Source organism: Cupressus sempervirens, chromosome 1 (assembly GCF_028749045.1).
Source record: "Cupressus sempervirens isolate cs-2001-9-10 chromosome 1, ASM2874904v1, whole genome shotgun sequence".
In the NCBI taxonomy this organism is placed as follows: Eukaryota; Viridiplantae; Streptophyta; class Pinopsida; order Cupressales; family Cupressaceae; genus Cupressus; species Cupressus sempervirens.
In genome coordinates this window covers 100,788,371-100,804,864 of record NC_143118.1, presented here as the reverse complement: position 1 = coordinate 100,804,864, position 16,494 = coordinate 100,788,371, and the positions used below count along the sequence as shown (strand labels likewise).

At 37.9% G+C, this 16,494-nt stretch overlaps 1 protein-coding gene across 1 annotated transcript in view; it reads left to right on the top strand.

Annotated features, from left to right (window-relative positions):
• LOC149576419 (multiple organellar RNA editing factor 3, mitochondrial-like) overlaps positions 1–14,426 on the top strand; it is a 29,272-nt gene extending 14,846 nt beyond the window's left edge. Inside the window, exon 4 of the mRNA XM_089817218.1 lies at positions 13,756–14,426. Within this exon, the coding sequence (XP_089673344.1) occupies positions 13,756–14,054 (299 nt within the window). The 3' untranslated portion in view covers positions 14,055–14,426. The remainder of the gene's footprint in view (positions 1–13,755) is intronic.
• The last annotated feature ends 2,068 nt before the right edge of the window (positions 14,427–16,494 follow it).

Genomic DNA, 16,494 nt, shown 5'->3' with positions numbered 1-16,494 from the left:
CAGACTGCAGACATTCTCACCAAGCCTCTTGGTCCTGATAAGTTTGTCAAATTCAGAGGACAGCTTGGTGTGTTAGATAGATTAACCATTAAGGGAGGGTATTACAGTAATAGATAAGACGTTTATTATTAGTAAATGGTTATCTTGTAAATATCTTTAGCTTTAGTTTGCTTTCGTTTTTTGCTTTCTCTGGAATAGAATGTTTCTATTCTTTACGATCGTTTCCTAAGAAAACATCGTCTCATTCTTTTGTATAAATTGACCTTTCGGTCTCTATTATTAACAAGCAAGTATTTACCAATTACCTCGTAATAATTGAATCATACATGGGAATCTCCTTCAATTTTAATGTCCATAGTTCTTTTGAAATGGATAGATTAAGCCTTGCATCAATGGTATTGAGCTCAGCCTCATTACTTGTGCCATCACTAGTCTTCTTGGAAAGACCCCAGACCAACCACCCCCATTGTCTTTTTGTTTGTCCTAGAGTGAAGTGCCACATTGTTGTGCTTTGGCATATTTAGGCCTTTCCAAATCTTCATTAGCCAAACAGCCCAATCTAAGACAGCTGCCTGCAGCATATTGAGGGGCTTGGGTATTGAGAATATCAGTAATATTATCCTCAATGTAGGTAGTAAGCTGCTTCAAGCTTTTCTCAACACCTTAAAGGTGCCTATTGCATTTTTTCTATTGGTGTAATTAAATAGTCACTAATTACACTTCACTTAAGCTTACTTAGGATAATGCATTGCGTAGTTGTTTGTTATTGAGACACCTAGGAGTTTGCACCTCAATTAAGCACATGGTGTTGGAGAATTCCATTCTAGGTGGTGATAGTTGTTATCTCGATCACTTTTAGTGCACATATCACATTATCATTCTCATCATTGCACACACTTAGTTGCACAATGAAGGATGATCCACCTTTGGTGGACATGCTATTCCACTTTGTGTAGGTGATAGGTTATCTTCTCCTTATCAATCTCTTATTGCCTTTCCTATATAAGGAGGCCTATTATGTACATTTTATTCAAGTCCACTATCAATAATTAATAATATCATTCTTGCATCTTAATGCAATTGTCTTGCCAATCTCTTGTGAAAGTTGGTCTTTCATTTGATCATGGGGGGGGGGGGTGGGGGGGTGTTGTAAAGACTTAAAACTCTAACATGATATCAGAGCTTCCTAGGTGTGACGACATCTTCTCAAGAAGTGCAATCTTGGCTTGATCTGATTTCAGGTGCAATAATTTTGCAATTTGGACATTTCACCATTGCGTCTAGGCGATTGTTTCTATTAAAATCGACTATAAATATACCTATATTCAGCAAAAGTCAAAATCAATGCAATTTTTTTTTGTAGCCCGAGCCATATGACCCCATTTGCACATCCATACAACATCTTTTTCTTATCTTGGAGTGTAGTGCCGTATTGTTGTAGTACTCTGGCATATTTAGGCCTTTCTAAATCTTCATTAGCCAATCAACCCAATTTGAGACAATTGTCTACATGCATTGAGGGTCTTGGGCATTGAGAGTATTAATAATATTATCCTCAATGCAGGTAGTAAGTTGCTTTGAGCTTTTCTCAACACTTCAAAAGATACGCCTTTTGCGTTCCTTCTGTTGGTGTAATTAAATCCACCAATTACACTTTACTTGAACTTACTTAGGATAATGCATTGCATAACAATTTGTCATTTAGACACTTAGGAGTTTGCACCTCAAGTAAGCACATAGTCTTGGAGAGTTCCACTCTAGGTGGTGTTAGTTGTTATCTTCTCCTTATCATTGTCTCTTATCGCCTTTCCTAAATAAGGAGGCCTATTATGAACATTTTATTCAAGTCCAATATCAATAATATCATTCTTGCATCCTAATGCAATTGTTTTGCCAATTTTTTGTAAAAGTTATCTTGGTCTTTCATTTGATCTTGGGGGTGTTGTAGTGTCACCTAAAACTCTATCATGGCATTGGAGCTCTCAAGGTGTGAAAACATCTTCTCAAGAAGTGCAATCTTGGCTCGATCTTATTTTAGGTGTAAAATTTTGCAATTTGTTCATCGCCATTGCATTCGGGAGGTTGTCTTAATTAAAATCGACTATAAATACGCCCATATTAGGCAAGAGTCAAAATCTAGGCAAATGTTTTGTAATGGACACCCAAGAATGCCCAAAAGCTGAACCAAGGCTGAAATTATATTAATGCTGAGAATGCTGCAATCAATTACAAAGAGATGTATTCTAAAGGCCAAACCCTAAGGGAATGACCTCTAGAATGTTACAACAGAGAATGAACGTCCTCTATTGCCAAAAGAAGGGAGTGTGATTCAATGCAAGTCATAATCATCCAAGCTCTTATGAAATGCAAGTCATAATCATCCCATGATCAGCAATGAGACTTTCAGCCTTATTTATCCTTTTCTTCATCCTTCTGGAAGGAACTAAAACATTAATTAATTGCAAGAGCTAGAAGCTTCCTTCTTCCAATAATTAATGCTTTCTCTAGAAATTCCTCCCTGGCAATAATTAATTAAATCACGAGAGGCTTCTGTCCTTCCAATAATTAATACATACCCTAGAAACTACTCCCTTGTAAATAATTAAATTAATTAAATACAAAGTCACCTTTAATTTTTAATTGAATGACTTTATAAGAAATTAATTTAATTTCTTCTTATAGTCCACTTAGACTTTGGAGAACGTGAAGGCCAAAAGATGGGATCATTACATGTTTATTTAGACCAAGCTGTACAGCTTGATCTACAAATTTGGCATGCTTAATCAAAAGAATTATTTTATGCGAAATTTTGCAATTTATGTTTTTTCGTAATTTTTATAGTTTGTGGCAAAATCTATATTGGGACATGATCAAATTTTAATCCTTTTTACGAGCAATGTTTTTGATTTGGGGTAGAATTTCTTGAAGTTTCCATTGGTGGAATTATTTTTCCATTTCAGTGGCTGGTTTTATCAGAATTTGCAGATTTAATGACTGTTCCTGTCTAATCCTAGAATCAACAACTTCCAGAGCTTCCTTTGGATACATACAATAACATTTTCAGGTGCAATTTTTTTTGAAAGTGCATGATTTTTTGTCTAGTTTCCATATCTGCAATCATATTTCAATGATTTCGAGTGGACGTATGACTTTCAGAAGCATGCCATTTTGGGGCTATATTTGCTCTTGGTTAATACTTGGATTTCAGTTTTTTGATTTGCATCAGTTATTCGAAGGAGTTATTAGTTGATTTTTGTCATTATTTGGTTGCATAATAGATTATTCAAAAGTTCCAATGCTCACTACATATAACTATCATGACTGGAAATAATTAGTTGCTAATTAGTTATTGAGTATTGGATTGGTTAGAATGATTTTTGGATAGGATCTAGAGCCAACTACAAGTATTGTAGAAAGGAGATAATGGTTTGATTGAAGGGATAAAGTACTTGGCCCTCTTAGATCAACTATCTCTCATGATTTACTATATCACATTGCATCTTGCACACATCCTCATGATGCTTGGAAGGAATTTTTGATAAACTGATAGAATTAGAAAGTTTAGATTGGAGAATGAGCTCATAGGTCTAAATCATTATGATTTTGACAATATTCAAGACTTTTCCTTATAGTTCAATTCTATTAGATTGGAGTTTTCTAATTGTGGCATTATTAAAGATGATGAGCAATTGATATTGTCCATTCTTTTTGAGCTAGGTCCTGAATATTCAATCTTAGTTTCTACATTCTATGTTACTATGGATGCTCTTGGTAGTGCATACTGTTGTAGTTGAGGAAAGCCAACTCCGAAGACGCCAAGATCACCTGTATGCGAACCTGTCAAAGAGAAGCCATAGAAGGGGAGAGCATGGAGCACGGGCAAAAACCCTAAACGGACATGAGAGACACCATGAATGCAAACACAATGAGAAATGTATTTACAATAAGAAATGATGTTCAATGTTACAATGAGAGAGAGCCCGAATATAAAGAGCTCATGAAAGCTTGTAGAACAAGCTGGAAGATAAGTGTGACAACTAGAAGGGAACAAACTCCTGTGTTGTCACCAACTAACCACAACATGCATTAAATATGAAATATTAAATAAATGCATGACCTAAGTAAACTTAAGCAATAGAATAGATAATTAAATATTAATTATTTACTCTAACACCCCCCCTTAAGTGCAACTTAGGGAAATGCCTTAAGCTCACAAAGCTAAGATGAAATGCATAATGGGTCCCGACAACGAGGCCATTTTAGGTACCCAAGTACAATGCAAGAAGATGAAACCTCTGTAAGCAGGGAAAGAGAGAAAACCACATGGGAAAAACCCTCCCCTAAAAAGAGGTAAGAACCTAGTGAAGAACGGAAGAAGTCTCCAACTAGGGAAATTGTCCCCTAAAACAGGAACAATGAGTGATCATGAAGAAGCAGCATCACTGAAGCATGAAGAAGTCGCAAATCTGCCAAACTGCTGATCTGAAGAAACCTCCATGGAAGAAGAAGGCACAAACTGAGCATGTCTATATGGTAGATGATCCATCTCACCGAAATGCATAGGTAGCCAGCCACTGCAATCGCCTTGTATATAGGATCAACCACTAAATACATAGTTCACACTATCGAACCATCGAACCATGGATGCATTAGAACACAACATAACCCCCCCTTAATGCAGACGGGGTGTGATGACAGGCAACTGAGAAGGTGAGCCAAAATCTTTTGCAAACGAACCAAGAACGAGGAGAGAGGAAAAGAAGTACAGACACCGATAAAGACACGGTCTAACTGACTCTGCATGGGGCTAATGTCGTGGAAGGTACACTCACTTGACAAAGGGAGAATGCCTAAAACAGCAAACAAATAATCCCCCCCATGGTGCTTCATGAAAATAGTGCAAGTACACTTGACTCAAAACAACGTTCATGACTCCCAGAATGCAAAAGTGACAATTTATCTCAGTGCGAAAATGAAAATTGCTTCAAAAAGGTAGCTACAATGATCATAACTGAAAAAGAGCTGAACCAAAAGAAAGTATAGCCTAAAATAAAGCAAACCATGCCAGGAAAACGATCCTCGGGCCTAAAACACTCAAAATATCCACCATAGAGAAAAAACGCCAAAACTATGATAGAAAGAGCAGAGGCCAAAAAAGAAGAAAAAAGACGACAGTTCTGAAAAGTACACAAAACCAGCTTTCCAGAAATATAAAGTTTTCCAAAAACAGACATGGGACGCAAAAGATATGCATGTCGGAGTCAAAAATAGGACTTTGGATTTCAACAGAAAAAACGAGCAATAAAAATGCATCAAAACCAAAAAATACCTGCACCAAAATCTCCGTCTCGGAACCAGCTTTCCGGCGCTTCTTTCGGATCGGAAAAATACCTCCGTATGCAAGAGTTATGGCCAAAAAATCAAAGGTAGGTCCAAAAGCAATCGGGAGAGGTGCATGCAAGGGCTGATGCAGCGCTGACGTCAGCAAGTCATCCGATTAAATTTGACGGTTTGATGGCCGTCGCAGCAAAAAAAGAGTGCCACGTGGCATTGCTGACGTGGCAGGGGTGACGTGGCGGGTCGCCCATGCCACGTGTCACCCCCGCAGTGGCTGACTCGGCCGACGGTGCTGCAGAGTTGTCTGAGCGGCGCTGGCGGGCGGAGGCGGCCGCAAGGCGGCGGAGCCGGGAGGAGCCTCCGGCGGAGGGCGGCGGACGGGCGGCGGCCGGGAGGAGGCCAGGCCGCGGCGGAGCGCGGGCTGCGCTGCCTGCTGCGGCCGCTGCGGGCGGTGCGCAGGTGGCGCTGCCGGAAATATATTTTTTAAAAAAAAATCTGCGCTGCGTCCGTACGATCCGTACGGTAGACTCCTGGACTCTTCAAAAAATCGCCAAAAATGCCCTGTCTCCAAAAACGAAAAGCTTTATATGAATCTTGACTGCAAACGGCCTTCCGGATCCAATGGTGATGTCCGTTTGGGCTGAAAGTGCTCCAAAAATTTGCTGATCCCCTGATTTGAAGAAAAAATGCACAAACAAACTAGGGTTTGTGACTTCAAATCACGGCTTCAAAATTTCTTCAACGAAGCTGCAGCAGGAAGGCTCTGATACCATGTTGTAGTTGAGGAAAGCCAACTCCGAAGACGCCAAGATCACCTGCATGCGAACCTGTCAAAGAGAAGCCATAGAAGGGGAGAGCATGGAGCACGGGCAAAAACCCTAAACGGACATGAGAGACACCATGAATGCAAACACAATGAGAAATGTATTTACAATAAGAAATGATGTTCAATGTTACAATGAGAGAGAGCTCGAATATAAAGAGCTCATGGAAGCTTGTAGAACAAGCTGGAAGATAAGTGTGACAACTAGAAGGGAACAAACTCCCGTGTTGTCACCAACTAACCACAACATGCATTAAATATGAAATATTAAATAAATGCATGACCTAAGTAAACTTAAGCAATAGAATAAATAATTAAATATTAATTATTTACTCTAACACATACAAAATGCCTTCTCTTGACGAATTTGCAACTCAACTCATAGGGGAATTAGCAAAGTTGGCACACATGGGTCAATTGAAGCCTTCAAAGCATCAAACATTGGTATTCAAATGACTTCACTTCAAAGGCTTCAAGAGGCAAAGGAACAAAACAACACAAGGACTCTAAGAAACATGACAAAGATGATGATTCTGCTTCATAACATAAGTTTGATTCCAAGTCTTCTTTAAGAGAGGAATATTTAGAAGAAAGAGAGGTAAATGTGCATATTGCAAAAAGCTAAGACATGATGAGCATAAATGTTTTCATAAGAAGATTGATGAGCTTACTCACATTCTTCAAAAGGGCAATATCATGTTGCCCTCATCAATGTCTACTCCTACACATATGGCAACTTCTACATCTACATTATCATCAAAGGATAAAGGTAAAGGTCAAACACTCATTGCTTCCACACGACCTGAGCAAGGTAAATGGCTTCTTGATTCAAGTGTATCACATCATATGAAATTTTCTATGAATATGTTTTCTTCTATTGAGCCATGTCATTCTCCACTTATATTGATGGGTAACAACACATACATGAAGGTATGCGGGAAAGGTTCTATTTCTAGGGGAGAGGGGACACTCAATGTTGTTATTTGTGTACCATCCTTGACCCCTAATCTCCTTTCTATTTACCAACTTACCTATGGGGCACAAGGTAAAATTGTTGAGTTCACTCTTGATTATGTCTACATTAGGAACATGGAGACTAGAGATGCCATAGCTATGGGAATTGTTGATCATGCATCACGCTTGTATTCCTTTTCACATTTTGTTGGTAATGATGATGATATTCATGATGTACCCACCCCTTTACCAAGGGTGAATTTTTAAAGTGGGGAGAACTTTGGACACTTGAATCATTGGGTTCTTGAGACAAGTGTTGACGTTCCTATTCCTCCACCTCTTGCTTCTTCAAAAATTACTTCTACTATCAACAGGATGATCATATGCTTTAGATCTTGTAGAGCGGGATGACAACTGGGATGCCATTTCAATTTTATTTGTTGAGTCTCATATTACAGATTTGGGAGACATGCTTGAGGGAGTTTGTCTTCTCTTTGATGGCAACATCATAGTTAGAGATACTTCTTTACCTTCTTTGGGAGACATGCTTGAGGGAGTTTGTCTTCTCTTTGATGGCAACATCATAGTTAGAGATACTTCTTTACCTTCTTTGGAGATTGGAATTCCCAACTCTTCAATGTCACTTGGTTTGTCACATCTCATAGATCAGATTCATGGTGTAATGGAGTCTTTGTGTTTGGAGAGACCTATCTAGTCTTCAAAGACGCATACTGGGAGACTTTGTTCATCATGTTCCATTTTCACATGGGTTGACTTCTTCATCATTTGATGTATTTATTTCTTCGTAAGGGGAAACATGTTGCTTGTAGGCATTGGATTCTGTTTTGTTTGCAATTACACTTCATCAAGATTGGAGTTTGTTCATTACATGGGGATATCATGGCTCCTATCATCCTTCTTATGGGGGGATTATTCTGTGCATATACATGACGTATGTAGTTCTTGGGGGGTTTTGATTACTCAATCCATCCGTGCATCTTGTGTTTTTTCATCTCTCTTTTTGGGGGAGGGTTTTTTCTATGAGGTTTTTCCTCTTTTTCCGCTTTATGAGAGATTGCATTTCATGTATTGCATTGCATATTGTACATGGGCACCTAAAATGGCTTAGTAGTCGAGACCATCTTGCATTGTGAATTTAAGTGAATTCCCCTAAGTTGCACTTAAGGGAGAGTGTTGATGTACTTAAATATTTACTAATTACACTTAACTTAAGCATTACTTAGGATAATGCATTGCATAGTACTTTGTCTTTGAGACACTAGGAGTTTGCACCTCAATTAAGCATATGGTGTAGGAGAATTCCACTCTAGGCGGTGATAGTTGTTATCTTAATCCACCTTTAGTGCATATCACATCATCATCCTCATCATTGCACATACTTCATCGCATGATGGAGGATGATCCACCTTTGTTGGACATGTGATTCCACCTTGTGTAGGTGATAGTTTATCTTCTCCTTATCATTGTTTCTTATTGCCTTTCCCATATAAGGAGGCCTATCATGTACATTTTATTTATGTCCTTTATCAATAATATTATTCTTGCATCTTAATTCAATTTTCTTGCCAATCTCTTGTGGAAGTTATTTTTGTCTTTGATTTGATCTTTGCAGCGTTGTAGAGTCACCTAAAACTCTATACTTCACATATTTGCCACATGAGGCTTGAGGGAGAGATAGTCCAAATGTCTTTCTAGGAGTTCACCTTTAAGGTTGACCAACTTTTGAGAAAGGTGTATAGGTCAATATGCTTACAACCATGCCAAGCCAGCTTCTCACTCAACAAATCCCATCATTTTGAAGCAACCTCACAGTTGATGGTCTCTGCTCTATGCATCTAATTTACACTTTGGCCACATGTCAGGGCCAGCAATCCTAACTAGATGTAATCTATCTCCTGCAAAAATGTGCTTGTGCATAGCAGTCCAAGTAAAGGCCCTGGCTTTGTGAAGAGTTGCCTTACTACAGCACAACTTTATGGCCCATTCCTTAGATTCATGCCTTACATTTAGAATTTTATAGCCCATCTTCACTAATTTCCCAGATTGGGCTCCATACCAAATGATTCTGTTAGGCTTGGATGATAACAGGATCTTTCTACGTTTCAGTTTCTCTATTAGTTTAGCCTTCATTTGGTCACTCACCCTTGAGATATTGACTTGGATCCAATTCCAATTCCAACTCATGTCCCTCTTGAAGTGCACTGTAACCATTTCAGCAACACATTAACTTCCCAATATATCCATCGATTCAATATATGCTGCCAGTTTATATACTTCAATTAGAGGCAGATGTCGATTTCATGAGTGACACCTTTGGAAGGCCGTTTTATCATCTCCAATATGCCAAGTTAAGTGATTTGTAATCACCTGATGGTGCCCCTAACATGAACTGACAAAATGCGAGAGCTCAGTCTTGTGTTCGCAATAGTCAGAATTCCGGCCGGGCCATTGTTGTCTATATATTTGCTTCTTAGCACTTTGCACCAGAGGGAATGTCAATTTGAGTACTATTTCCATATTAGCTTAGATTGAGCCACCTATTCTGGAAGTCAATATTCTTGATTGCAGCCCCTCCACCTTTGTCTTTTCTAACAGCATCCCAATTCGATAATGGGAGTTGATGAGTATCATTCAATCCCTCCCATAGGAAGTGTTTCATCAGTCTGTTCAAGCTTTATTCTGCAGACTTTTTCAATCTTAGTCATGCCATCGCATATATGAGAATGACAACAGGTACAGCTCTTAGCATTGTGATTCTGCCCAGAAGTGTGAACCATTTACCCTTCCAGTTTAGTGTTCTCTAAATTCTTTCTGACAAGCTTCCACAATATGCGGCCAATTGATGCAGAGCCACACCTTGGAAAACTCAGGAGGAATCAGTCACTCAACTGAGTTGCTTCAAGGGGCATCTACAACCTTCAGGATCACACACTAAAATCAGATTCAATAAACAAAATTTTGAAAATAAAATCCCCCAAAATATCTTCTTGCTGCCTTCGGATAGACTCGCACTCAGACATGAATAACTTTCGAACCAGAAAAGATTTACTCAATCCAACCGTTGATATTTGGTATAACTAGGTTTCAAACAACATATAAAAATTTGAGAGAAATCCAACGGTTCAAACCCAAGATATTGACCCCGCATCAGAGTACATTTTTCTGCAATTGTTATTCCCTAAACTGATTGCCATGAGAAATATATGAAGCATAACAGTAGGACCATAATCTTGAAAAAAAAACACAGAAGACCAAAGGAGACATAAAACTTCCCATTCCTCCCCAAGTTCGAATCCTTTTTTTACATAAAAGATTGGCTTTTTAATAACCAAAGTCTGACTGGCCTTGCTGTCCAGTAGTAATAAAAACGGCCTTGCTGTCCAGTAGTAATAAAAACGTTTTCTTTTCTATCTAAGAATAGGAATCTGAAAGACGTTTTACCATCAATACCATGCAGCAATTATGGATATTCTTGTAACTGCTAAGAATAGGAATCTGAAAGATGCTTTACCATCAATATCATGCAGCAATCATGGATATTCTTGTAACTGCTAAGAATAGGAATCATCAATACCATGCAGCAATCATGGATATTCTTGTAACTGCTAAGAATATGATTGGCTTTTTTTAAAGAAAATCGACTTTCCTCCAAATAGAAAGAATATGAAATGGTTTCTTTTATTCGATAGCCATTTTTTCGTCATTATGAACACTCTTAAAATTGCCACCAACTTTCTGATGAGATTCTTTTAATTATTGACCACATGGCATTTCTATTACTAATTTTATCCTTTCTAAAACCGACACTAACATCATTAACCCTTTCCTCTAACTCTCTAACATATCCGACTAAAAACTATAACATTTATTTAATAAAACACCTAATTCTATCCACTAAGACATAATCCTAAATTATTAAAATTGACCATTTAAAATATATGGAGAATCTTAGACCTTTGAAATGATTTAGTAATGAGATGTGCTTGCATCACCAATGTGCTGTTTTCGTAGCTCCTTGAATATCAGAACACCAAGATATTTGTATGGGAGTTCCTAATATTGAAATTAATATGACTAGCAATTCTTCTTTGCATTTGCCTATTTGTAGTGAGGAAGGTTAATTCTTACTTCTCTTTGTTTACCTTTTGCTCTGACTTGGAAGTGTAAAGATTCATTATTGATATAATCTCTTTTGCTTCAGATAAACTAGCTTCCGCATTAAACGTGTTATCAGTCAATTAGTGATGTGAGAGTTGTTCTATATCATCTGAGATTTTAATATCTCCATAAACCATTTGCTTTCCTTGAGCGTTTAAGCCTGCTTAGTGTGTTAGCCATTTATACAAATAAAAAGGGTGAGAGGGGGTCTCCCTTCCGTAGCCTTTGCATGCATTCAAAGAAACCCAAGGGAGGCCAGTTAATCATCACTGAATATCTCTGTGTTGAAACACATTCATATAACCATTCCAGCCAATCATCTCTAAAGAAGGCTTCAAGAATCTTCATCAAAAAGTGCTAACTCTATCACAGATCTCACTGAATTTCAGTTTGATGAATCATTGCTTTGTGTTTGCTTTCTTGAACTGAGTAACTGACATTGTTGGCAATGAGTCCTCTATGATTTCTCCAGCAGGTATGGAACCTGTTTGCCCTTGGGAACATATACCTCCCTCAACTGATTTCAATCAGTTAGCCACTGACTTAAATATGATCTTGTAAATTGTATTACGTAACGAAATTGGCGAAAGTCAGTGAAAGAGGTAGCATTCTCTTTTTTCCTTATTAGGGCAATGCACCTGTTATTGATCTGTTATGGTATTCTTTTCTTTTTCCTGTAATCCTCCAACGTCCTAATCTTCATCACCAACGAAATCCCAGCACTTTTGGTAGAAGAGTGCTGGAGAACCATCCAGACTGTGGGACTTTTCTGGGCGCAGATCAATAACATATTTCTTAACTTCTTAATTTCTTAACATAAGCTGAGAGTTTATTTCTTGCACTGCTAATCTGGGGTTCACTATTAAAATATGTTCCAAATCTACTGGCTTCACCTCATCCACTGGATCCAGTACTTCCCTAAAATGTTTCTCACTTCCTACTGAATTTCCTACTCATTTTATAGCTGTACCCTGTCACTGTTATTGATGCTGCCTATCCTCCTCTTGATCCTGGAATAGAGTTATGTCTGCATTGATACAGTTTATTTTCTTAAGAAATAGATCCAACATTGTTCTCCATGCTCTTTCCTTCTATGCTTTCCCCTTTTTTATCACCTTGGGGAGCTGTTACCCCGCTGCTAACAGACTTTTAGGCTGTATCTGTCACGTTTGGATCCCTGTCAATCTTCTTCTTAGAATCCTGCTGTAATAGACCTCTTTTTTTGAATGGCAGGGGCTGCTGTCATCATCGTAACATTCCTTTCTGGTGCCCTTGGCATGCTCTCTCAAAATGTTTGTCTACCTTATCTTAGGTAATTTATTTATCTCTATTGGCTGCTACCAGTAGCCACCCTGGGTGTTGAGGTGAATAACTTCTGGAAGGTTTTTTTGTGATTAATTTCAGCCTTACAATTAGGGCTGAGTCATCTTCGCTCATATTCAACCATAAAACGACCCCTAATATAGTCCCTATCAGCCTTGGGTATTCCCCCATCCAGTTCTCCATTGGGAGGTTATGCAATTTTATCCAAAATTCATCCTCCACTGGTGTCATTGAAGTTCCAAGTCAGTCCCTTGGTGTAGTTAAATTTCTTCCCCATCTACCATACCATCTGGGCTAGCGCCTCATTCTTGTCCCTTCCATTTTTATGTTCCATCACAAAGAATTTTTTTGGTAGAAAGGATAGCTCTGTGACAGAGTTTCAGTTTTCTAATACCCATTTTCTCAGCTCATCTGCATGGGCTGGCACGGTTCCCTTAATTTTCAAATTCCACCACAGATTTTTTTTAGTAGAAAAGAGAGTTCCGTGAAAGAGTTTGATATTTCAATTACCATTTTTCTCAGCTCATCTGCTAGGGTTGAGACCAATAGCTTTCCCAATCAGCGCTGTTTCACATAGAGAACCCTAACCTCTTTTTCTGCCAGTCCAGAGACATGTATCTCTACGGGCAATGTTGAGAGATCTTGGGTTTTCCAGGCTCCTACTGTTCCTCTGTACGACTCTTCTACCCTTGATCAATGGTATGCTTTTTATTGCCTTTAAACTGTTTATCATTATTGGGAGGCCTGCTGACATATCAACTATTACCAAATTGGTGCCCATATCTAATGGTTGCTGGTCCTTATCAATACCAGCACCACACGTTCCAACCTTTATGCTCTGTTAGGGTTTATCTACTCTGCTTCTTTCAATCTTCCCAATGTCCCTACCTCTGGGAGACAATTCTTTGCTGGTAGCCATCCGTAGAATGCAGTCTGATGGATAATCCTCCCCATCTCTGCTGCCCATACACCTGCTCCTGCTCCTGCTCCTGCTCACCTGCTTCTGCTCGTGCTCCCTCTCATGCGCCTGCTCCGCTTGCTACCAAAAATAATGTGTTTCTTAAATCTTAGTCAATTTTTTTTGACTGCTCAAGATTAAGCATTTTGATTATTGGTTGCCTACCATTTGTGCATTTCAGCTGGAGATCGATACAACATGGGGGTACTTACACCAGATCCAAATGCCCATACCTACAATAGGCCCACTGGAAGGTATAATGACAGAGCTAACCGTAGAAGGGATTCACTGCCCTTAGAACGTAATAGAAATGCCCCAGGTTACAGCTCTTATGGAAGGGGACAAGATTACAGCCCTCCACCAAGGCAGGATTATGGAAGAGGTCCCATGGCAACAGAACCAGTGGGTGATACAGGACCAATTCACGGTCAGCCGCAAAATGTAACACAGGGAAGAGATCCTGCCCAAGGAAATAACTGATTCATGACATGATTCAGGATATTATAAAGGAGATGACAAATTTTGGAAAACAAGAACACTTTGGAGAGATCGGATTCTTGAAATGATTCAGGAGATCCTTCGCAGAAGTCAAGTTTTGGAGAAAAATTTAACTTCCATTCCAATTAGAATTGTGTGAAACTCCACGAGAGCTGTGTTTTGAGTAAAAGGAGGTATAGGTGGTTATTTTAAATTTAGTTTACTGTTGTTAAGTTGGGACATATTATTCTATTTCTGTTAATAGAACGTTTTACACTATAATTAGGAGGTTCACTTTGTTGGATCGCTTAATATAGACACGAGGTTATAATGTTTTAGAAAGTAAATAGTTAAAAGCTAATATTGTATTCCAAATTTGTTCGATTTTTAAAGCTAGAATGATGCGGGCGCACTGTATTTTGTCTTGTTTTACTCCTCTATAGAAAGCATTAGTGTTTTAGGAAGAAACGGTATTAGTGACTTGTTTGAAGTTTTCTATTAGATTATAATGCATGACACAGTATAATTCATATGAAGGAAACGTATGCTAATATTTTGTTAGTTCCTGCCACAGGCAGGATACTATAGCATTCAGTGAATGCTATTTTGTTTTTTTCTTCAACCAATCAACATTTATGATTATTTTAATTGTTCGTACTTTTATAATCTTTCTAATTTTCATTTCATTAGTGAAATTTATTTCAAATCTTTTATTTCTCTTTTTATTGACTAGTACGATGAACAGTTATGGGTGAAACAGTTAGTAATATACTTGATCTCAATGAAATTCTTTTTTCTCAACTTTAGACTTTTCTATAAACTTCTAAAAAAATCTAGCATTGGTTGGTGGTTGTAATTAATGCGTATCTCTGGAAACATCTAATCTTTTCCTAAGAAATTATGTCCACATATTTTGTTCTCTTCCATCATATTCTGGGAAATTTAGTATGCAACTTATACTCTTTGGAGGGAGTTGAGGCAAAATGAGAAGATGCTCTGCCCATTTTTTTATGATCGGCATCGTTGGCAATGCGATTGAATTTGTGTAGTTTTGAGGTAAGTCGCTGTGGTATTGATGAGATTTTCTGTGCAAGTGATTGGATCAATTTCTGTTATGTTTTACTTTGTCCTGAAACAGTTCTGTTGTTTCGTGTGAAATTAAGGCATTGTCTCTGCTATTTTATTCATGACTGTTTTCATATTGGATATTTTTTGTATTACTATTGTTAGATTTCTGTTTGTTTCTTTAGGTAGATATAATTGGAACTGTGAAATGAATTTTACATTTGTTTTATAGTTTTAATTTTTTTGTTTATTTTGTTCCTTGTTGTTGTTGCAATTATTAAATAAGGCCTAATCTTCCTAGTCACATGGGAAAAAAATTGGAAATGCAGAAAAGGGAACGGTTATATTATTATTAATTTCAGTTTGATCTTCTCTCTTGTGGAAAAAAATCACTTTCATATTATTGAATTCAACTTATCTTCTGGGTCCTAGCCACGAATAAACCTTTATGACCGAGGTGTATTTGGTTAATGCTTTATTGTCCAAATGAATATTTATGAGCTTAATAAACCTATTCAGTGGATACATATAGTTGTTGCAGCTTGCATTTCAATTTGTTTATTCTATAAATAAAACTGTTTTTGTAATGAGATCCTCATCATCCGTGGCTCACATGAAGAATCTGCTGTTGATTGCTCTGCTCATTTTGCACTGTGGGTTTGTTCGTTGTAGAGGCCATGACGGATTTATTCTTTACACCTCAACTTCTCAAAAAAACCTATTTAGTGATGGAATTAATGAATCCAATGTGGAGGAGGTGAGAGAAATGGTTATAAGAGGCGAAATCTTCCAGTGAAGAGTGTGAAGAGAGTTGTGGGTTTTTGTTGTGTACGAAAAATATTTTTGGTGACTGTTGTGAGGTTTTCACACCATCGCCCTAAAATTTTTTGGGTACTGCCTTTTTTCAGTCGCCTTGGCAATTTTTTTTGGAGTTGTCCAAGAGGTTTTCGATTTGAAAGTTTTGCACCTTGGATGCCTTCGGGCCCAAGAGGGATTTGGTTTGATTTGTTTTTTTTCACCCGGTGTGAATTGATTTTTCAGAGCATGTAATTTTATCTCTATTACAGATTTCTTTGTGACAATTAAGGACCTTTAGTTCTTACCTTGTCTTTCTTTCTTCTTGTTGCTTGTTCCTTTTCAGTCACCATTTGGTGCCTTTGCTTGGCTGACTCTTCTGTTTGTATGCTCAGTCCCATAAACCGTTTTGGTTTTTCGTGGACATTAATAATTTTATCTTATTTTATCTTATCTTAGGACAAACAAATTTCAAAGATAACATTTTTTCGATGGTTGAATTGAATGATTTATTTTGGTTAAAAAATTGAAATGGTATTGTAAGGTTAGAATTGGATTAGATTGCAAAATTGCATTAATTTGG